Source organism: Chelonoidis abingdonii, chromosome 3 (assembly GCF_003597395.2).
Source record: "Chelonoidis abingdonii isolate Lonesome George chromosome 3, CheloAbing_2.0, whole genome shotgun sequence".
NCBI classification, from domain to species: Eukaryota; Metazoa; Chordata; order Testudines; family Testudinidae; genus Chelonoidis; species Chelonoidis abingdonii.
Window position 1 is genome coordinate 89,640,016 of NC_133771.1, and position 23,720 is coordinate 89,663,735.

At 42.0% G+C, this 23,720-nt stretch overlaps 1 protein-coding gene across 1 annotated transcript in view; it reads right to left on the reverse strand.

The window, feature by feature from the left end:
* The window catches only part of LAMA4 (laminin subunit alpha 4), a 162,350-nt gene extending 139,180 nt beyond the window's left edge, over positions 1-23,170 (reverse strand). The window contains exon 1 of the mRNA XM_075063889.1: positions 22,719-23,170. Within this exon, the coding sequence (XP_074919990.1) occupies positions 22,719-22,919 (201 nt within the window). The 5' untranslated portion in view covers positions 22,920-23,170. The remainder of the gene's footprint in view (positions 1-22,718) is intronic.
* Between the last annotated feature and the right edge of the window lie 550 nt (positions 23,171-23,720).

The window sequence follows — 23,720 nt, forward strand, 5'->3', positions numbered from 1 at the left end:
ATTTTGCAGAGGGCAACTCTCTATTCCCTGAAGAGGTTTTCAAAAAACATATGTACTTTGCTTGGTTTGTTTTTGTTGTGAGCATTGTTTGGAGTTAGCAGCCCAAAGATCTGAGGCCCTTTTGATTATGGTTTACTTTGCTTTGGCTCTCTTAAAATAAATAAGCTGACCTCTGTCCCTGTCATGGTATTTTTTCCCAATCTGAACCTTAGAGTCCAAAAAATTGGGGTACCAGCATGAATTCTTCTAAGCTTGATTACCAGCTTAGATCTGATAAGCTGCCACCAATTAGGACTTTGAGTGCCTGATAAACTCTGGTCTCCCCAAAACCTTCCCTGGGGACCCCCAAGACCAAGACCCAGACCCCTGGATCTTAATACAAGGAAAGTAAACTCTTTCCCTCACTAGTGCCTCTCCTAGGCTTTCCCTCCCTGGGTTACCCTGGAAGATCACTAGGATTCAACTCCTTGAATCTTAAAACAGGGAGGAATTCCCTTCCCCCCTCCTGCCTTCCCCCTCACCCAGAGGCAATACAGATTCAAGCTCCATGAATATAAAACACAGAGGAAATTCACCTTTCCTCCCCACTTCTCTCTCTCCCACCAAGTCCCTGGTGAGTACAGACTCATCCTCGCCTGTAAGCCAGGAGGAAAAAAAATTAATTAAGTATTTTAAAGAACACTTTTAATAAAGAAAGAAGAATAAAGATAAATCACATGTAATTCCAGATGGAATATTACAGGGTCTTTTAGCTTATAGAAACTGGAGAAAAAGCCTCCTCAGCAGAAAATACAATTTAAAATATTCCAGGCCAAATAACATTAAAACTCTTACCCGCCAGATACAACATTTGCAAATAAAGGAGAACCAATTAAAAGACTAAACCACTTTCTACTTGCACTTACTACTTGAATAGAAATTAGAGCCGTGTAGTACATCCAGTCAACTCCTCAGATCTAGAAGGAACACAGATTAAAGAAAAGAACACACAAGACTTCCCTCCACGAGATTGTTAAAGTATCTTGTCTCCTGATTGGTTCTCTGGTCAGGTGTTGCAGGTCACTGTTTGTTAACCCTTTACAGGTGAAAGAGACATTAACCCGTAGCTATCTGTTTATGACAGTCCCAAAAGCAGGATTTTTCCTTCTACAGTGTCCTGTTTTTTTGTGAGGAGGACTTTGGACTAGGGCTGTCAGGCTATCATTTCCACTCTGTACATAACCTGCTGCCACAGAGGTGCCACCTGGCATCTACATTTTCTTCAGTGCTGAGAAAGACAGTCAGAAATTCCCTACAATTCACTGGATGCTTATTTTAAACTAAGCAAGTTACTTCAAAGGAGATAGAGCCATATTTTCAAAAAAGCTAGATTTCTAGATCTCATTAAACATGATCCAGTTTTTCAAAAGTTTTCAAACCCCAGCAACCCCCCATTGTGACATGTGTGGCTAGATTTTCAAACAAACTATACTACACTTAGCAAATATTGCTTTCCCTGCAGCGTGCTTGAATATCTCTGACTTTGGAAATAAATCCTCCTCAGCCAAGGGTTAGGGATTTTTTGGCAAATATTAGCCAGTAACTGAACTTTGTCTAAAACTAGAAATCTCAGGAAGAGTTAAAAAATGCTTCCTGCGCCTTTGCTATTTCGAAAATCATCTCACTGTTACAAGTAAATCACCTCAAGTTAAGTGGAACATTTACATGCAGATTAGTGAATAAAGTCATAATAAGCAACTAGTTGTAATACTTTGCACTTTCATGTGAGCTCCTCAAAGCTCTTTGCAATCTACAATGAATTAAGCCCCAAAGGTGCCTGTGAGAATAGGGACATTGTCGCATTTTACAGATGGAGAGACTGAGGTACATAGGGTTTATTTCTCCCATGGAGTAACCCTCATTGGCTTAGTACTCTGTGATGGGAGAATCACAGCCAGAATGTTTGAAAGGCTTGCCCACTATAAAGTGGTGCTGGTTACAGTGTAAATGTCTCCAGACGTGGTCACACAGCAAATCCATTGTCAAGTGGGGAACAGACCCCAACTCCCAGTACAGCCTGCTGGCTCCCAGGCCTGTGCTTTAACCTAGAAGACCATCATTTTGTTCCTGTTCTAGTAACTTATATATTTTATCAAACTGGAATAACCCTTCTGTGCTATGCTGCCTTTTTTTTTTTTTTTTGCGTGAATAAATGAAGTACTTATTTGTCCTCCTCTAACACGGCATCCTAGCAATCTACCCTTGGACATCTGGTGGGCACAAAACTTTCAGCTTGTCACAGTAGGAAAGTATTAACTAACAAAGCATTCACTTTAATATTAGACAGATAGGGGACTCTCAGCCTGTTAATTTCTCTCAACCAAGAGAATACAGGCTGCGCCCTCCCCTCTCCACACATCCTAACTCCTGTTTGGTGGTATAAGTAGCATCCCACAACTTTCAGACATAGATTTTACAGTGTACGCTCCTGGTCACAGACTCATGGAAACCCATTTTTCTGCTCCCTGTGAGTGAAGTAACAGCCCTTTCAAATTCCCCAGCAGTTTGCCCAGTTCAAAGACATATTTTTTCACAAGCACAAAGATTTAGTTCTTCTCAGGACTGATGGGAAACATTCTGCAAACAGCAGGAGCTGTAATAACACTATGCCCCACAGTTCTGACCTTCTGTGACCTGAATGAGACACCCTTACTTGGTGCTGAAAAATAAAATCTGACAGATGTAGAGAACACGTTGTGTTCAACCGGTTTCTAGCTCAGACACAAGCTGCAAGTGTGGAAAGTGAATAAAATAGGGGACAAGATTTCAGCAGTCCTAAATATAGCTACAGCACTTGCTGTGTGACTTTGGGCAAGTTACTGAATCATTTAGGTGATATTCTGGTTTTGGGGAGGTGTAGTTGTAATGTCTGACATATGGTGCTCAAAGGCATTCTGCCTTCATGGGGGCTAGGGGTGGGGGGAAGGAAGAAACAGCCACTTCAAAGGTAGGTGTGTGTGTGTGTGCGCGCGCGCAGGAGCAGAGTAGGTTTTGGGCACTAGCAGGTATGTAGAGCCGTTACTATAATTGCAACTAGTTGGTAGCTCACTCTTGGTCCAAGAAACATGCTCATCTCCCATGTTCATCTCCCATGCTCTTAGTCTCCCATCTTGAGCAACCGCATTTGCCTGGTTCTTCTTGCACATGCTGGCTAGGAAAAGTAGGCAAAAAGGCTCTCTGTACAGTGTTTCCATTCTAAAGTGCCCCTGCAGAGACAGTCAGAAAGTAGCTTTCCATATGTGATTCAGTTTACCAAACTGTAAAATGGGGATTTATTATATTTTTAATGCATGCTATGGTTTGCTCCTAGGAAACTACATTAATTGCATGTGTGAAAGTCTTGCGCACTGCACCATACTGAGCAGGGCACAGAGTACAGCACAGATTTAGAAGCACACACACATTATTCTAGACACCTTTTTACATCAAAAGTGCACTGTGGCTGAGGGACTGATTAATAAATCAACAAATCTTTCTGGAATGAACTAGATAAGTGGAGAGTAAGACAATGCAATTTTTGGCTATCCCTAGAGCAGGGGGTCTCAAACTTCATTGCACCGTAACCCCCTTTTGACAACAAAAATTACTATATGACCTCAGGATGGGGGACTGAAGCCTGAGCCAAAGCTCAAGTCCTGGGGTGGAGGGGCAAAGCTAAAGCCCAAGAGGCCAAAGCCAAAGCCCAAGGGCTTCAGCCCCAGCAGGAGGCCTGTAACCTGACTGAAACCATGACTGAAACCCTCGGGCTTTGGCCCCAGGCAGTGGGGCTTGGGCTTTGGCTCTGGCCCCTGACCCCAGCAAGTCTAAGCCAGCCCTAGCAACCCCATTAAAATGGAGTTGCAACCCACTTTGGAGTCCCGACCCACAGTGTGAGAACCACTGCCCTAGAGGACAGCGGACATGGAGGTAAGCAGACATTTTAACAGGAGTCTTAGTAACCTATTCAGGTATGTGTCAGCAGGTGTTGTGTCTTTGGTCTCTGGGCTATGCTAGGTGACTGTGCAAGACTGGCTTGCAAACATTGCCAAGAAGTAGAACTAGGAGCTAATAAATCACTGAACCCTGCATCAAGTGTTACCCACCTCATCCTTGAAGAGCTTTGCTCACCCACCTCTCACTATTATTACATGTATGAGCATTAGACTTTTCACATAATACCTAAGAATGCTATTTCCTCAATCAACTAACACCAGACTTGTAGCGGTTATAAGTGTACAACAACTATCAGTTGGGAGACAGGCTTGAGGCTCAAAACTTTGAACCACTGAGATCACAAATGACTGTTTAAATTTTTTGTGCCCCCCATGCTCCCAAGACAGGTGGCGCCACTCCATCTTGCCAAAAATGGACACTTTCCATGATCACATTAGGTCTAAGTCTGGTCCAGGGAGGGTAAAGGGTCTGATCATCATGGATATCAAATCTGTGTGATGTGTCCGATTTGGGTTCAAATTTGTCTAAGAAGTGTGTCTCCATTTTGTTCTTTTGGAGTTAAACTATGTATAGAATGAGTCCTCACACTCATTACATATAAGCACATGATAACTGTTGTTGTGTTTTGCTGGGTTCATTAATTTTCTTTGTGATATGATGTCTGCTAATCTTTCATTATCTAGTCTGTGCACTTGTGATATCAATTGCAGCTAATTTAATTTGTTTGTGCATCGTGTCTTCTAGGTTTCATTTTCCAAAAGTTAGAATGACTTTAAGTTTGCTAAAGAAAGAGAGAAACTTCAATAATAGACTAGGGACCAATTCAGTCCTAGATTTCCCCAAAAGCTTGGTGATGAAGTGGGGGAATAATGGTAATGTTGTGGAGTAAGTGTTGTTATAGGGAGTTTGTTATGATAGGCCCATTTACGTATTGCGAGCCATTAAGTGAATCTGCATTTCCTCAGGGTTCTATTTGTGGCACTCAAGCTAGTTTATATTTATAGGTTACCTTTCAATCCTGTCTGTATTACATGTCTCTGGGCTTAAATATCATTTAACTTTCTTAAACTGAATGCCGACAAGATGAAATGGTTGCTGATTGGCCCACTTCAGGGGAGGCTTCTGTATTTCTCCTGGGTTGTTTCTATTAATGGCTGTCCTGCTTTACTGGTGTTTGGACATTATGCTCATTGGTTGTTGATCTCCTACTGCCCCTCTCCAACTTCCACATTCCTGCTGCTGCGGCATCACTCTCCTTGCTCACTGGATTCCTCTCCATCCATCCTACTGTTCTCTCTGCTCTTTCCTTTTCCCCCTTCCCATCTCTCCTTTTCACTTTGGTCCTACTAACTCATCCGTTTCATGATATTCCCTTCATCTCTATCCCATTAATTCCCTGCACAAAAACAAATGGTATTAATTTTAAAATTAACATCACAAGCAGTTTCAAGATACTCACTGAACAATTGATTAAACTCATTAACTTGTGCTTGTAAACTTGCACCACACTCTCCCTACATACTCCCGTCTGTTTGCCTTACCATGTTGGGGCAGGTCCTCATCTAGGGCCCCGTTCTGTACATATAAATATGGATGAGATGAATAATTTTATGTACGCAGGTAGTCCCATTGAGTTTAGTGGGATTAATCATGTTCATAAGATGCATTAGTGTTTGCAGGTTTGAGACCTTACTTTGTAAGTTTTGGGGGGGATTAAGACAATAATTTTTATGTCTCAAGTATCTACCATACCCTGAGCGCTAAATATTTAATAACTAAAATGGGTCAAATTATTTTGTCCTTAATCAAGCAAATATTAAGAAATATACAGAAATTGGCCCATTGGTTAAATCTTCAGCCCCAAGTCATCCTTTGTGCTTCGTATAAACTAAACACACACTTTGTTGAGGTAGTATTGCCTAGTGGCTAGAGCATTAGACTGACTCAGGAGATCTGATTCTATTCTCGGCTCTGCTACTTGTCTCCTGGGTGACCTTAGGCAAGTCACTTCACCTCTCTGTGCCTCAATTTCCTCGTCGGTAAAGTGTGGAAAATAATATTGATCTTCATGGTATAGCAATTTGAGATCAAAGCATTGAGCATATAAGAGATAGGTACTAGTTATTATAGTTTTATGCCCATAGCTCTTTACTATCTCTGGAATATCTCACCCTTCAAGATACAGATCATATTTAGGAGCCAGTGAGGAATTTTCCCGCTATTATGCAGTATGTGGAATTGGCACATGTATTATATGGAGTTTTCTATTCCCCTGAATGAACAACTACTCATCTTTGATCCAGTCTGGTACATTCTATAGACTCAAGCCTTCTAGCAGAACTTCCATTGGCTCCAGTGGAAGTCCTCCACAAAGAGTCCTCACAAGATTAGTTCCCTTTTTTCTGTGTAACCGATGTAACTGAAGGATGTAACCAATGTCCTGACCCAATACCAAGACTTTAATCCATGATATCATAACTTTCTGTTTGGGACTTCTTTAATTCAGTAGTAATCACAGTTCTGATTAGTTCCCTCCAATGTCTACAGCTAGTACAAAACTTGGCAGCTAAACTGTTCACCAGATCCAGGACCTCGAATCAGCTGAATCCTATGCTGAAAGCACTTCACTGGCTTTCAGTTAGAATAGCAGATCAACTTTAAGATTCTTTTGCTCATTTACACAGTATTGCTTGACCTTGCTCCACCTTATTTCAAAGTTCCCTTCTCTTCATACTGTCTAAGGAATAAATCGGACTCTAGAAATTGAGGGGTCTTTTAACAGTGACCTCCAACCTTTTTGTTATCCAAGCTTGACAGGCCTATGAATCTAGCTCAGGTTTAGTTAAGGAAAATATATAAAGAATTAAGCAAACACTTAACATTTAGGTCTTAAGTATTTCACTTGAAAACGTGGGACTGGGATTGGGGTTTCTCTTTTTTTGAATGTTTTGGACCAAATTCTGCTTTCTTCATTGCATAGGCAGCCATGGTCTAGGAAGTGAGGGAAATTAGGATATGGACAAACTCATTCTACACAGAAATCAATGCAGAGAGCAGGTAGCCATGAACTTCAGTTGAAGTATCAGACATTTTGTATTTTATTTTAGTTGAATACAACATTTGAAAGGACTTATTTTTTCCCTGATAAAACAAACGAGGACTGGGAATTTTAAACGAAGAATAATAATCTGTCCCCCGCCTATGCCTCTCAAAACAAGTGTTGTGTTGACACCCTTTCTGCTTACCTGCCTACCTTCTTCAGCACATGCCTCGTCCCAGCCCTGGTCTCTAGGATGAAAGATTTTGTGATGGATGTTTCAATGAAACATTGCAACTCTAACCAGTTTTTAAGATCTCCTTCCTTCACTTTGATGGTTCTTTTATTGATTTTCAGACTGCGTTTAATTTAAGTATAATTTCAGTTAAAGAAGAAATTAATGGGATCCAAGTTAGAAAGTACACCTCTACCCCGATATAACGCTGTCCTCAGGAGCTAAAAAATCTTACTGCGATATAGGTGAAACTGTGTTATATCGAACTTGCTTTGATCCACTAGAGTGCGCAGCCCCACCCAAGTGCTGCTTTACCGCATTATATCCAAATTCGTGTTATATCAGGTGGCATTATATCGGGGTAGAGGTGTAGTAGTATTTTCAGGCTCCCTCTGGAACTGATTCTGCAGTCCCAGTAAAATGAAATTTCCATGGGAGTTATCTCTCTCTGGGTACTGCAATATTAGATCCTGAGGGTATATCTAAACTCAAAAAAAGCCACCCATGGCCATGAGTCTCTTGTCGAGCTTGTGCTACAAGGCAAAAAATGGCAGTATAGCAGGGTGGACCCCTGCTCCTGCCCTGAAGGGGTTAAAAACAGCCCTGGGAAGGGGCTGTGGCTGGAGACAGCAGCCTTTAGGCTGGGGCAAGAAGCCTGGGCTGATTGGGGAAAGTATGTTCAGCTGTGGCCATGCTCCAATCAGGCCCAGCTGGCCCCTATAAGAGGCTGTGAGCCAGAGGCCAAGACAGGCTTTCTCTAGCTATAGTGGGAGATGTGCCTGGCTGTAGGGAGCTGGACAGAAGGTACCTGAGTGAAGGAGGGCTGGGGAAAGGTAGAGGAGCTGGGGAGCTCTTGCCTGGAAAGCCCCAGGCTGTGGCCTAGCATTGGGCTAACAGGTACTGGGGGTTGCAGAGGGCAGCCTGGGGTAGGCCAAGGCAGCAGGTCCAAACCCTGCTTGCCAGAGATGAGTAGGCTGATACTGCAGTCTGCCCCAGGGTGTGGGGCTAGACAATGACTGGCAGTAGACATATACTGAGGCAAGGTGGGGCTAGAGGGTAGGGGTTCCCTGGGGAGGGGAGACCCTGACAGAAAAGAGTTACTGCCAGGAGGGCAGCACCCCATGTAAAAGGGCACCGGGTCCAGGGAGGGACATGGGAGCCATAGGACAGATGGATCACCGGCCTGCAGAGGGTGCTCTGGAGCTGGAACTGAACAAATTCCCAGAAGTCACCAGCTGGAGGCACCATGGGGGTGAGTCTGCCTGTCTACATGCAGTATAGATATTTCCATGTGGGATGGAGCCTGGGCTCTGAGACCTCCCTTCCTTCCCTACAGTCAAAGTCCAGGCTCCAGCCCAAGCAGGAACATTTACACTGCTACTTTTAGCCCCATAGTGCAAGCCCCAGTTAGTTGACCTGGTCTCTGAGACTTGATGATGCATTTTTTTTTTCAGTGTAGACATTCCCTTAGAAAGCCAGCAACATCCCAGCGTGTTGGCTACAATATAAACATCAAAATAACTGAAAAAGCAATATGAAGGGCCAGAATCTGCATGGCAGTGTTACTTCATAGTTACACCACTGTGACCAACAGTAGACACTTGCTCTCAGTGTTTTCATTTCTTCTTCATTGGCTTCAGCTAAATTAATTTGAGTTTCCAAGCCTTACAAACCTGGTGAATTAAAAACAATCAAGCTTGCTTCCCCATTTCCTCTAGGCTCTATTTATAATTACTATAAGCCTTCATTACCTTCTATTCTATAGTAGCCCATTCTTTGAACTAGAAAGGTCACATTCTAACTGATTATTGAAGAAATTAATTCTGTATTGACATCATAGCTAGACAGTTAAGTAGCCTTGGTAATAAGACAGTACTACTGCTAGAGAGTAGTCAGTGTGATAAAAGCCACTTTGTTTTAGCCTTCATTTTGGTAAATGTGAGTGAACTGAAATTATATGTATTATGTGGGAATTGGTTTATTTTTAAAAATATAAACATTTCTGAGAATGACACATTTCCCAGATTTTAGTGTCCAAACCATTATTGATGGTATGTTTTATTAAAAAAAACACACACTATATACTGTATCTCATTACATTATTGAACAGTCTCCCTGCATTTTGATCTTTTTCTCTGCTCCACTTTTGCTGCAAATTAGGAGCGAACAAAAAGTTTGTAGTGTTTTTTTTGTCCACAAGACTAGTAATATTTTCTTATTCCTTTATCTTGGCAGGTATCTCAATTCAAATGACATTTAATTAGATTGTAAACTAAAGCAATTACACTATTTACATAAATAGTAAATTACATACATATTGTGTGTTACTTAATTTGCAGAGGTAAACTCACATTTTTTACTAGCTAAATATTCATCTTGCTAAAGAGAAAGCACTGTCACTGTATGGTTTTTTCTAAACTGAATTTTAATCTAAGGCCTGGTCTACACTACGCGTTTAAATCGATTTAAAGAGTGTTAAATCGATTTAATGCTGTACCTGTCCACACTACAAAGCCCTTTATATCAATATAAAGGGCTCTTTAAATCGATTTCTGTACTCCACCCCGACGAGAGGAGTAGCGCTAAATTCGATATTAACATATCGGATTATGGTTAGTGTGGATGGAAATCGACGTTATTGGCCTCCGGGCGGTATCCCACAGTGCAACCGCTGACCGCTCGGACAGCAATCTGACTCGGATGCAGCGGCAGGTAAACAGGAAAAGCCCCGCGAACTTTGAATTACATTCGTTTGCCCAGTGGTGGAAGCTCTGATCAGCACGGGTGGCGATGCAGTCTCAAATCCAAAAAGAGCTCCAGCATGGACCGTACGGGAGATACTAGATCTGATCGCGTATGGGAGACAAATCTGTTGTATCAGAGCTCCGTTACAGAACACGAAAGCCCAAAGCGTTTGAAAAAAAATCTCCAGGATACACAGCGCTGCTGACAAGCGTAATGGAAGCCAGAGACTCAATGGATGCGTCTTGGATGGAGGGGTACTGAGGACTCAGCTATCACACAGTCCACAGCAGTCTCTGAAAAGTATTTGCATTCTTGGCTGAGTTCCCAATGTTGTAGGTTCAAAACACAGTGTTTGGCGTGGTTCAGGGAATAGCTCCTCAGTTCCCCCCACCACCACCACGTGAAAGAAAAGGGATAAGAAATCATTCTTGACTTCTTTCAGTGTCACCCTATGTGTACTGAATGCTGCTGGTAGACACAATGCTGCAGCAGTGAAGAGCAGTATCCGCTCCTCTCCCCTCCCCGGTGGTAGACGGCAATATGACTGATATCCGTCGTCGCCATCAGCCGTGAGTGTCCTGGCTGGCCTCAGTGAGGCTGGCCGGGGCGCCTGGGTAAAAACGGGAATGACTCCAGTTACTCCCAGTAGATGGTACAGAACGGCTGGTAACCGTCTTCATCATAGCAACTGGGGGCTGAGCTTCATCAGCCCCCTCCCTTTCCTGTGTAAAGAAAAGATTCTGTACTGCCTGGACTGTCATAGCCCAGGAGGCTGCTTCCCCCTCATTTTATCTCACTAAAAGTCTCTGTTCTTATTCCTGCATTCTTATAACTTCATGACACAAATGCGGGTGGGGACACTGCCACGGTAGCCCAGGAAGGTTGGGGAGAGGAAGCAACGGATGGGGTTTGCAGGGCACCCCCTGTGAATATGACACAGAGCAGCTGTGCTCTGATACACTGGTCCTCTAATACACTTGCCCTTATTCTAGGCAGGACTGACTCTATTTTTAGAAACCATAAGGGAGGGATTGACTCAGTCCCAAGTGAGTCAATCCAATTTTGCTTTTGCGTTGCGCCCCCGGCCGATTTCAGCCAGGGGCACTCATGATAGCAGCGGACAGTACAGAGGGGAGAGATAACCGTCATCTCATTGCCAGTTTTCTCCGCAGTAGACAATACAGAACGACCAGTAACCATCTCTGCTATCATGCAAAGCAAGTGAATGCTGCTGTGTAGCGCTGGAGTATCGCCTCTCTGTCCGCGGCATCCAGTACACATACGGTGCGCGAAAAAAAAGCTGAATGGGCTCCATGGTTGCTGTGCTATTGGCGTCTGCACGGCAATCCAAGGAAAAATGGCGCGAAAAGGATTGTCAGCTGATGTTTTCCCGGAGGAAGGAATGACTGATGACATTTACCAGAACCGCCGCGACAATAATGATCAACCCAGAATTCCAAGGGCGGGGGGAACTATGGGATAGCTACGGAAGAGCTACCCACAATGCAACGCTTCAGAAATCAACGTTAGCCTCGGACCATGGACGCACAATGCCGAATTACTGTGCCTAGTGTGACCGCATGAAATCGAATTTATATCAGTTTTATAAAACCGATTTTAGCTAATTCGATATTATCCTGTAGTGTAGACGTGGCCTAAGGTACACAAATGGAAATTGAAGGTCCCCCTAATTAATTTGCTGTGGCACTCAAGCAAAGATGGCCAATATTGGGTTTCAACTTGAGCAGTATTAAGTGCCTATTTGAAAGGTTAAACACAAACCCACAGCATTCATCCTTCTACAGTACTGGAGAGGTGAGGTTGTTTTTCTCTGTGAAAATAATGCTAAGAATCTATACTGAAGATTCATTAAAAGTAAACTGCAACTTTTTTGCTTAGCTCAGCAATCTGAACGTTCACAAATAAAGGAGCACTTTCATTGACTCCAGCAAAGTAAAATCCCTTAATCAGAGAGAATGAAAAACCACCTCAACCAAAGCCTTCATTCTACTTTAAGTAGTGGGACTGATCCTTGGACCTACTGAAGTCAATGGAAGTTTTTTTGTTGATTCCAATGCAGGAGAGTGCTCATAACCATAACATAGGTGTTTAAGAGCTCCATTGTCTACCTACCATTGCCAAATGGAAAGCTTTTTGTATCACATAAAGGGCCCCAACTCATCATGCTCTGCAGAGTTGAATCTTTTTTTTTTTTTTTGGCGGGGGGGTGTGTTAAAATAAATTTCTAGCCCTTATGTTTGTGCAGAAAACTCAGTCTGCCTGAGGCACTAGACAGATAATGTCACTGTTGCTCAGAGATTGCCAAGAGTAAAGTTAACAAAGACTATGATCAGTTTTACTGCTGCTATTCAGGATCCTATGAGGAAGTGGGGAAAAAGACAAAAACTATCTCAATTTTTCTGTTACTTAACAGAGTTATGAGTCACAGCGGAGGCTGGGAAGGAGTAAGGCTATTCACACATGAATAAAACAGACATGGGGTTTTCTCCATTCACTGCTATGGCACCTCCTTGTGGCTTATCTGGAGATTAGCTCACCACAGGTTTGGTGCCTCTCTTAGACGGTTTCTCAGCCTCTGGTCCTATTCTCTTACACTATGGCCTCTCTCATGCTCCACAAGCTGTAGCAGCTTCTTTTTGTAGTTTGGCCCTTTGGTCAGGTCACTGTAGTTTCCCGCCTTTCATGGTATTCAAGTCTGTCTAAACAAACTGCCTCAGGAAGTCTTCAAAGTCCACTGCTCCATCTGTAACACTTCCCCAGTGGCTGGTAGACCCAGGCCCACCCTCTACACTGGGTGCCAGCCTAGGGACCTGACAATCAGTAGCTAAGGTCCATGCACCCTTACTGCTGTTTTCCCTAGGCTTCTTCCTATTCCTTTCTCTCAACTCTGAGCATGACTGCCAACTCTCTGCTTGCCTTCCTGGGGGCAATGTCAGCTGTCCCAGGCTCTGCAGACCTGGGTTCTAGTCCCATGATTCATGAACTGGGGTAGATGAGTGTTTGGCTACCTAGGCAGGGCTTGAGCCAGTAGGCTAACTCCACACCAAACAACAGTAGGTTTTGGGGGGGGCGGGCACTCAAGAAGGGGCAGATCCCTGTTCAAATCCCTTCTCCTCAGCAGGACTTGAACTAGGACTCTCCTGCATCTCAGGTCTGTACCCTGAGCACTGGGCTAAAGGTTATAAGGAAGGACATTGTTCTGCCCACTCCCCAGTGGTTTTGTGGAGTTAAGTGGCCTCTGAGAATGCCTACTGGCTCAGGACCCACATGTGACTTAGGTGGCACTTACTTACATTCATGAATTACTCTGGGGTTTAGCTTGAAAATAGTTGCTTGGATGCCTAGAGAGAGGCAGCAGTGCACATGTCCAGGGGCAGAAATATAGGCACAGAGGGAACTTTTGCTACAACTATGTAGGTGCTCAGCAAGTTCAGGTGCTTACGGGGTTAGCTGGCAGCTGAGTGGGAGTTGTGTGGATTGCAATGGGGCCTAAAAACAGGACTAAACTATCTAAGTCCCTTTGTGGATCTGGGCTTTTGGGCTTCAGCTCTTTATTTGTAAAATGGGGACAATAGCACTTCATTACCTGATGTGACATTGTGAGAATAAATAAAGATTGCAAAGTGCTCAGATACTAAAACAACAGGGGACATACAAGTACCTTGGGTAGCTAGAATAATGGAAGCCCTGCACAATATCCAGAGACAGGACCATGATAAGAAGTCCAGCGGCACTATTACCTTTCTCAGTGGCTAGGATCTAGCTGGTGCCTCCTCTGCTTACCACCTTCTCTATCAGCTATTGACTAGTAGGTTCAGCTTCTAGCTAGTGTGAGAATTGCACAGTCATACTGGGGCTTTTGGCAATTGGCTACTATTATGCTAATGTGGCAAATGATGCCACTTCTTAAGATGGCTGCCAATGTAACTGACAACTTTGTTTTCAAATGCATTTCATAACTTATTTCATCATACCATAAAGCATGAATCCTGCTTTCTTAACAATGTTTAAATTAGTGGGCTCAGCTGCTATTTCCTTTCAGCTATGCTTTCAATTTTCCCAAACATTTTACATTCTAATTTATTGAAAATATTGTCTCACGATAAAAATCATATATCTATCTATAATCTGTTTGTTTGTTTGATATTTTCAAGTTAAGTTAATTTAAGCATGGAATTACAAAACAGGCCTATGGGACTCTGTAAACTCTTGAGAAAGGTCTGCCTGTGCATATCTCTGTCATAATGGTACCAGAATAGTTGTAAGTGCTGTAAAGGGAAATGATGATAAAAAGTAAAATGGTCTGATTTAAAGCAACAAAATTATCTATCGTTCTGGTCAAATAATTGTATTTAATTTTTAAAACTTCATCCGTTACAGATGTTTCCAGACTGTTACCCTTCCTCAATCCATATGGAAAACAAAATACCATTCAGTAACAGAGGCTGATTTAGAGATGGGGTTGGTTCCAATATAAACAGTTCTTGGCTAGGCATTCTTCATAAAAGTGCACAGTCATTTTTACCATATAAAGTGGGAAACACAAAGCCTTAACTTAAAAGGCATTCTTTCCCACAAAGGCGAAGAGCTAAAACGTTTTAGCTGGCTGCAAGCTAGCTAAAGATAATTTAATACCAAGCCTCAGCACGAATTTATTTTTTCTACAGCTAGTAAGTATAAAACTTGTTGTATTATATATGCACTGTGGCAAACAGAAATACTGCTAAATTTGGCAAAGCAGATAGTCCACCTCTCTTAACAAATATCCATTTTGTTTCCGAACAAATACAAGAATATTTGAATAAAATACAAGAAAGATGTAAATAATTGTGTCATTCTCTTAAAAAAGAAATGAATAACTGAGTCATTTTTTTTTCATGTTAGTCCATGGAACAAGCTAGACCTAAAACTACAGTTATCAACTACATGCTTACAACCCAAACATTTCCAGATGTCCAGGACCACTGAAGCAATATATGTATTCAAAGGCTAATATGCCCAAGAGTCATTTACTGCAGGTATTATTGTATTTACTGTGAGAACACGAATAACAAGAAGGTAAAACCCAAGGAAGGCGACTGAAGGTGACTGAAATTTTATTTAGAGTCGCTTTATTATTTAACCAACAGGTAAGATAGCTATTGCTAGGCCTGTAAGCATCAGATGGAAGCCACAATGCAAAACATTAAAAGACACACACAGTCAAAAATTCTAGTATGCAGGCTACCTCACTAGAGATGTAATCAGTTCCTCATTGGCTCAAAGAAAGGGTGAAAGGGAATATCAGGTTCAAAAGTAAACAAACAGCCCCTCAACTAACCTGTTTTCCTTCCCCTGAAAAATAAACAAAATAAAGGAAGGTGCCCATAGAAATCAGGAATAAACCATTGTGGACTGGAGGCAAGCTCTGAAAGGGATTAGCAAAGGGAATTTAGGGGACCTATGGAGCCCTCACAGAGAACCCTCCCCTCATTATTCCACTAGAGGATGGGGATTTTCCTTTATGTAAAGACCAAGTAGTCCACCCAAAACCTGGTAGATTCTATGGGATCTGCAGGATGCCAGGTTCACTGCATGAAGCCCCTGTGATTTCGCCTTCCCTTCCTCCCACCTCCTTGGCAGCATGGTTCTGATGGATCTGTGCCCCCAAGGACTCCCCCAGACTCTATAAGTCCCGGGCTGTATTATCTTTTCCAGGGAATCTATGTGGTATAGAAGGCAAAGATGCATCATGCTCCTCCGAGCCTGCTTGTTCCTGAGCAACCCCAGACTCTACAGTGAGGTTTACACTGGATCTGGAGGAGGGTATACACGGTGCTGAGGAGGTGACAGAGATCCATGAATAAATGGTTCTCTCTGAGTGGGCAACTAGATGGTATTGTATGGGCCCTGGGAGGAGTTCCACAAAAAAGCATCATCGACTGAAAAAGCTTTGCCACTGCTCTAATCATGACTGGCTCACAGCAAAATCAGGCAAGAGAAATTTTCCTGCTCCTCCCCACTCCTATCCCCTTGAACCTCTACTAAAAGTTATAGGAATCATAGTAGGGGGAGAATAAGCGTACTATGACATGGAATCAAGGTTTGTAAGAGGCTGACTCAACCAAATTGCAGAAACAATCCAGACACTTTAGCCTGGATGAATCATTGTTAATGCATAAAGAAAAGGTCAATCCCATTTAAAACAAAAAAAAACTCACATCTTTTGGCTTCTCGATATTTAGAAATACTGAGTTAATGATGCAACATCTAGCTATCCATCTGTCCATTCATACCCTCTCCCCTTCAACCTCCCAGCTAGTCCTTTTTTTAGCTTCCTGCCTCCCAATCCACTGGGTCCTCTCCATCTGACATTCCACCCAATGTGTCACCCTGCCCTTTTGTCTAGGAGCTGCTGCTCCACCACACACTCCCTTGCTGGGTCTACTTGACACCCCTCCCGTCTGATATCTATGGGGAATATCAGCAGAAAGGCCATCCTTGGCTAATTAGTGCAAGGGTGTAGGAGCTACGCATAGTTCACAGCTTACAAATCTTAGCTAAAATTGTTGGTTCTGATAGCGTTTGTTACAATAGATTTAGTTTGTTGATTAATTATAGAAACACATTTGGAACTAACATTTTGTTATATTAAAAGAACCCAATGAAAAAGTTCTTCATCATTTAGGGGCCAATCAGAGTCTTTCCACTGACTTCCAGAGGCTTTGCAACAAGCCCTCACAAATAATGCTTAATTACTGTTGTGTATAACACATTGTAAGCTAGGAATGAAATCTGCTTCTATACCTAAATGTATTTTCCTCCACTGTTTGTTGTAAAGGTCAGATTTGGGATGAGTGCTGGGCTTCTGGCACTACTGTTTTGTTTGTTTTCAGAAAAATGGAGCCCTGCTGCATTTGTTTTGAGAAAAGAAACATCTAAAGAATTACTTGGATATTTCAAGCAAACATGAACAACAAACAGATCAAATTTAGTGCATTCTTTCATCAGAAAACAATTCAAATGGCTCAATATATACTGTACATTCGGAATGCTAAGATAATTTTTGGTGTTTTTTTGTTGACAAAGAATGAGGCATCAAGAAGAGAGGAGTATAATGGTGGTGGATTGATAAGGTTGCAGTTTCTATTAGAATCAGAATGCCAGATCCAAATACTCCTGAATTTGGGTAGGGTTTATAAATGAACTGGGTTCCTGATCCAAATTTTGCAACCAATCTTAATTAAAACCCAGATTGGAATGTCCCTAAACTTTAAGGGGTTTAAAATCTGGATCCAGAATTGAATTTAAACCCACCTCTCCTATCAATATTTAGGCATATTTGTCACAAATCTCAGATTAAAGGTATTGGTCATATTTTTAAAGCTGTTGAGCAACAAAAATTCCAGTTAGAATGATAGCAGCCATGGTTGCTTGGCACCATTTAAAATCAGGTTATATCACTCTCCCTGACATGCTGATCCTTGTATTGCTTCCCATGCCCATTAATAAAACTGGACCTTTAATTCCTTCTAGTCTTCCCCACGCTCATGAATAAGAGTGGACATAAAACTCCTTTATTGTTTGTGCACCCCTGAATAAGTTTGGGCTTTTTGCTGGCCCTTTCCCAATATTTCGTTAGCTGCAGTAAAGTTTAGTTCATATTATTTTGCTAGTTACATTTTACGCACAGACTCTCATCTTCTTCACTAAACTTGAAACACACAACTTTTCCCACTATCCACTCAGTCCTCTAATTCCATTTGCTTGAGCTTTCTATGATTTAAGGGATCTGGGGCTGGCTGCTTAATTTCTGCAGCTGATTTTCATTAAAACGTTGATGAGAAACTCAAGTTGTAAATGCAAACATCTGCAGTTAAACATCCTCATCCTTAATGGACTTTTCTCAGAACATAACCCTGTTACACCAGGAACACACAGCAGCAAAAAATCCAAATTACCCATTATGGTAGTTAACCTAACATAACCCTTGAGGGTCTGAAATGAAACTCATTACAAGATCTGTTTTTTACACAGTGAGATGCAGCTCTCACTAGACAGAAAAAATAATAATAAAGATCTTTGTCAGGTTAAAAACCTTTTTGGTCTGTTTCAAATGGATGCATACCAAAAGCAGGGATCAAACTGTGTTTCCACCAAAACAGTCCCTAAGTCTTTCCTTTCCAATTTTTATTGCTGGGAATGAACTTTTGATTATGGTTACTTTGAATCCTACATTTTCAAGTTACTAGTGATTTTTGAGTACCCCAGTTTTTGAATAGCTAAATTCAGATGCCTGATTCAGATGCCTGATAAAGGGGCCTGATTTTCAGAGGGGTCCAGCTATTTTTGGTCATCACTTTATAAAAAAAAATCAGGCCTCTTTAATTGGGTACCCAAAAACGAAGCATCCAAAATATTACCAGATGCTGCAGTCTGCAGATCAAATTCTAACACATATTCTACTTATTTTTAAAATATGTTTATTACGTGTTAGTAACTAACTACTTCTTCACAGAGCTTAATCTTGATTTTCATCTTGTCTGGGTTGTTGCTAGAATAGAGATGAGTCCACACAATGCCCCCAGATCTGGACACCCCAAAATCAGTGTGTGAAATTTGAATCTAGACCAAGGTCTGACTTTTGCAAAAGGTGTCATACTTTTGTAACTGTCCAAACCATAGCCCCAATCATTCTCAAACACTCACGAGTTCAAAAATTGGCTGCTGATTTTGAGGTTTGAGTCCTTGGATCCTTTCTCTAAGCAGAACCTTTCCAATAAAATATTTTAAACTTTTTATATTTGGCAAAAATAATTCCTGGCCTAAATCCATTAACTTCAGCATAGTTACATGAAGGATTAATTTGGGCCAGTGCAAACTGCTCTCTCTCCATACATCTCCCCCTTCCTGGATTGGGACACTTTTCCCCTCACCTCATTCATGAGCTAGGGAATCTAAAATTCTTGGAAGGTGATGCTTTTTAGCGTGTTTTTCATACCTATCTTCTTAACCTGCCTATGAACAGCAATTTCTAGGCTCAGTCTCAGAAACAGAATCCCAGCAACCCTACTTATACTCATGTTTACTTTCCTAATACAAATTCTCCCTACTGATTTTGCTCCTCTCTCTCACCTGGATGCCTTTTGTTAAATTCTTCCCTAGCCTCAACTTTGGAAGGAAATCTCCCATCCTTAGTGCTTGCAAATCTAGCCCACTTCTCTAATTACTTCCAAAGGACCCACTGATTCGTAGTTCATGACCCAGTACTTGTCCAAATCAAACCCTTCCAAGAAGACATTGCATTCTTCAAGAAGACACCGTGGATCCTGTACTATGGAAGGACTAATGTCAGAGGTAGCTGTACCAGCGGGGAGCAAAACTATAGAAGAATCTGAACTACAGAGAAAGAAAGGATGTAGGAAATGGATGGAAAGTCATGTGTAGGAGGGAAAGACCATTACGATATGAAGAACACTGACCAGCATACTAGACTCCTAGGGTACGGCTACACTGCAAATTAAGGTGCAATTGAAGCATGGATAAGCATACCCAGACTAACTTTAATGTAGCTAGTGTGAGTAACAATAGCAGTGAAGAGGCAACAGCATGAGCTTCAGCATGGGCTGGCAACCCATGTACTTATCCATGCTTCCCATGAAGCTTGTACTGTATCTTCACTGCTAGCATTACCCATGCTACCTGGATTAACCGGAGCTCTCTGAACGACCTGAACAAAGTTCCAGTCCTCTTCCGGGGAAGTTGTATGTGTTGCATGGAACTAGGAAGGGTGCATAATTGTTGAGTTTTTTGTAAAAGGACAGCAGAGTATAAAGATATATGGGTACCAGTCCTTGAGAGTCTGTCCAGTTACTGAGATTCAGTACTCTCATATGACATTCAGGTATTTAATAGTTTTGTATCAAGCATAAAAGCCTTTGGGTTCAAATCAGATACACAGGAAGGCTAAAATTCCAGCTGGTTCTGAATTTTTCTAAAGCCAGTTCTTCCATTCACCATTAGTTTTTAGGTTACCAAATGTAAAGGCTAAGGAATATTGACCAGTGCGTTCCCTTATACCTCAGGCTTTCTTCTGCTTCCTTTCAGTTATTCAATAGGTTCATAGTATCACAGTCTCAGCAGAATTTAAGACCACAGCAATGTAAACCCAGCCAAAAAAGTATGTATTTTTAGACGTTCCCATCCACTGTATTTCTAATCCTTCATATTTGCCCGTGCATTATCTAAATAAGAATGGTTTGTAGGGCAAACTGTGCATAGTATTAACACCACATGATGAAATGTCATGAATTCGTTGTGGTTTAGGCCTACATTCTGGCTATATTGTGGTTTGTTTGCTTTGTGGTTAAGTACAGGCCTTCACTGGCACCATAGTCTACCAGGATGCATTACGTACAAAGATTCTGTGGTTCTATAACTCTACCTCACAAACCCACCCGCTATATAATTCAGCACTGTTCAGCATGACTAACAGCCTCTGTCTGCTTGGGGGAGTTATAGGCCTGAGCCAATGTTTAGACTAAGGAGTAGATTCAAGCAGGACTGTGTAAGGGAGTCTCTACTGCGGTTCACACTGATCTGTGGATAAAGAACTCAAGCTCACAAAATGGCTAGTTTTAAAATGCACACTTAGGGAGAAATCGTATTCCCAGGGCCCAACCTGATTAGTTGGGCTGGTGCTGGGGAAATCTGTAAGGATTTGAGGGAGGAGTCTTCCCCACTCAGGCTACAGAGAGAAAGAGAGCTGCTCTATGACCTCTACTCCATTCTCAGGACTGGAGTAGTCTTCCAAGCCCTAGTAACCAAATCTAACACAGGGGTCACTAGGCAGTGGATCCATGCAACAGCAAATCTACCTGCCCTGCCTCCAAAAGATGTCTGTACATGGCCACACATGGAGTTACCATGCAGCTGGGCTCTGAAGCACACAGGGCATGTACCTCTATAATGTAGGGGCTGAAACCCAGCTGCCATTCCTCACAATGGAGCCTCAGTGGTTCTGCAAGTAGGACCCTCTGCACCATTGGAGCAGGCAGGTAGGATTCAGTGCTTAGGGACAGATCCAGCGTCCACAGAAGTGAGTGGAAAGACTCCCATTGGCTTCAATGGATCAGGCCCTTAATGCAAATATTAACTATTTAAAAGATAAAATAAAATAGAACAAATGATACCTTTCCAATGAATGGGGGTAGGGGGGAGTGTCTTTCCTAAGCCATGTGCAAACTATCATTCAGCACTTTCCTGGTGTAAAGTCCAATAGGTTAAACGAAGCACACACAGTCTGGCTTTGTGGAGTCATTCAGTGTGATTATACCCAGAAAGGCTAGGAGTTTTATCTGTTAAAAGCTTATGCCCGTTATCCTGTGAAACCCAGTTAAAAAACCCATTTGTCTCTTAAATCAAGCATTCATTCAGGGACTTTCCATTTTGTAAGCAACAGGTGGAGATACTGTTTCCCAGTGGCTAATTCCAAGCTGTGGAGAAGAGATGTACTTCCCTAATTATGGAACGTATCCAAGCCCGGGCGAGCTCCCGACTGCCTACATATTAAGCTGGGCAAACTTTTAGATTCAAAACTTTCTCACGTAGGTCACGTTTCGCCCCAGAGTAGTGGAGTGGGCAGGCCTTTCCTGAGATTCCTCAGCTGTTTGGAAGTGCAGTAATATGGGTGAGGTTTGTGTAATCAAATTTGGCCTTGTACTGAAGCCCTATTGTCCCAGAAGATTTTTTCCAGGATGCTGTACATTTACATTCATGGTTATTATCATTAGTAATCAAAGCATGGTAAAAACATTTAGTTTCATGACATAAGATGTCAGTGTCATAACTGTGATATCAACATAGCTGTGCTTATCTCGCTTTTTTCATTTTCTCTCTCATTTTCTGATGTTATGCTAGAGTAATTATTCTTCCCCTTCCCATGACCTTAGGTGACTTAATTTGCCTCCTACTTTGTATCTCCCACACATGAGACATTGATCTGTCTCTAGTGTGCCTTGAAGTCATTTATTTTCTTCTTAGTTTTTTTTAAATAGTTCAGCTCAGATGCAGCCTTACTGAAATCAGAAGTCTAAAGTAACTTCAAGAAGCAGATTGCAAGAAAACTTACTACAACAAAGTAACTTTAGGATCATCCTGATTTCTTCTGTTATTAGTCCTACTATCAAACTTTCTGTAATGTTTAAAAATCTATGCAGGTGTTTTCTCTGCAGGCAGTCTCCTAAATACTCTTTGATTTATTAACCTTACTCTAACCGTAAAAGGAACCTCCATTTCCAGAGCTGGATTTTATGTAAGAGACAAAAGCAAAACTTCTGTAATATGGTAGATATTTTGGGGGGAAACTCTTTCTGGAAATCCAAGTGAATTTAAAGATCTGGTGACTATTGTTGTGACAACTAACCCTTGTAAAATAATTCTGTTTGGACAGGCCTATTTAGTTATGCTGGCAGGAAAGTCAGAGACATGCTAAGCTAGTACCACTTTATAGTACAGCTGTTTATTCAAAGCAGGCAGGGCATGTGTTTATTCTGAAGTCTGAAATGTCTCTTTTAGCCTGAAATGCGATGTCCAAAATCCCCCCACAAAACTCTACAGTATCACTTGAAGGTTCAAATGATTAAACTAACTTTATCCGGATTGGAATTTCACCACAAGCATATGAAAGAAAAAAGCTCAGACTCTAGAGATAGAATGGAGTTACTGTACCTCAGCAAAAGGCACCCAACTTCCAGTAGCAACTGACTGCTGCTGCCCTCTGATAACAGCGGATTCTTGATTGCTGACCGCTGCGCTACCTTCAATGTCAAAATGAAAAACGCTGCCCTCGCTTGAGGCAGCACTGGAGAAGAAACATCCCAAGAAGAATAATATAGGAAAAAGAAGGGGCCAGGCTGAGATCAAAGCCATTTCCTCCCCTTACATCCAGCAGTGGTCTTCTAGCTTCTTAGTAATTGTTTACCCACTTCTGCAATCAGCCTCCACCCCCCTTCGTTTAGTAGTGCCTCAGATATTTTAACTTTCTCTCAGCTTTCAGTTTCCAGATGTGGCACTTCAAGGCAGTCTAACCAGATCCTTATTTAAAAAAGAAAAGCTCTTTTGCTTCCTCCCTCACTCGCAGTCTGTGCCTGTGGCTCCTCTTTATCCCTAGAGGCTTCAGCTGAATAACATGCAGATGGGCAGTGCTTAAACAGAGAGTGTCAAACACAGATTGTATTCCAGGAAAGCACCACTAGCTCCCCAGCCACCTTATCTCCACTCTGTCAGGATACAGACTGAGTCTGTATTCAGGGCTCTGGCTTCCTTCATACGTCCACATCATTCCTTTTTACCTTTAGATTTGGGATCCTCCCACTCAAACTTTGCCATTCAGAAACTGAGGTCAGACCTTTACTCCCCTTCCCCACTCACCAGTCTGGACATAATCTGGCTGCTCCAAAATAAGAATCAACTCTCATGATTATTTTTTTAGCACCTCTAGTTTATTCAGCCAAAGGTAGAAAGGTGACAGATTTATTAAAAACTTTAGAGGACCTATTAAGGAGGAGGAGCATGGGTGTGGGCAGGGGAATCAAGATTCAGAATGTCCCAAATGTTAATAGGGGCTAAGTGGCTTTTCTGTTGATCAAAATTTCATGTTTGTGTGAGGGAATGGAAGATATAGGTCTTATTGAAACAGTACAGTCTCATATGCTTAATTGAAACCCCACA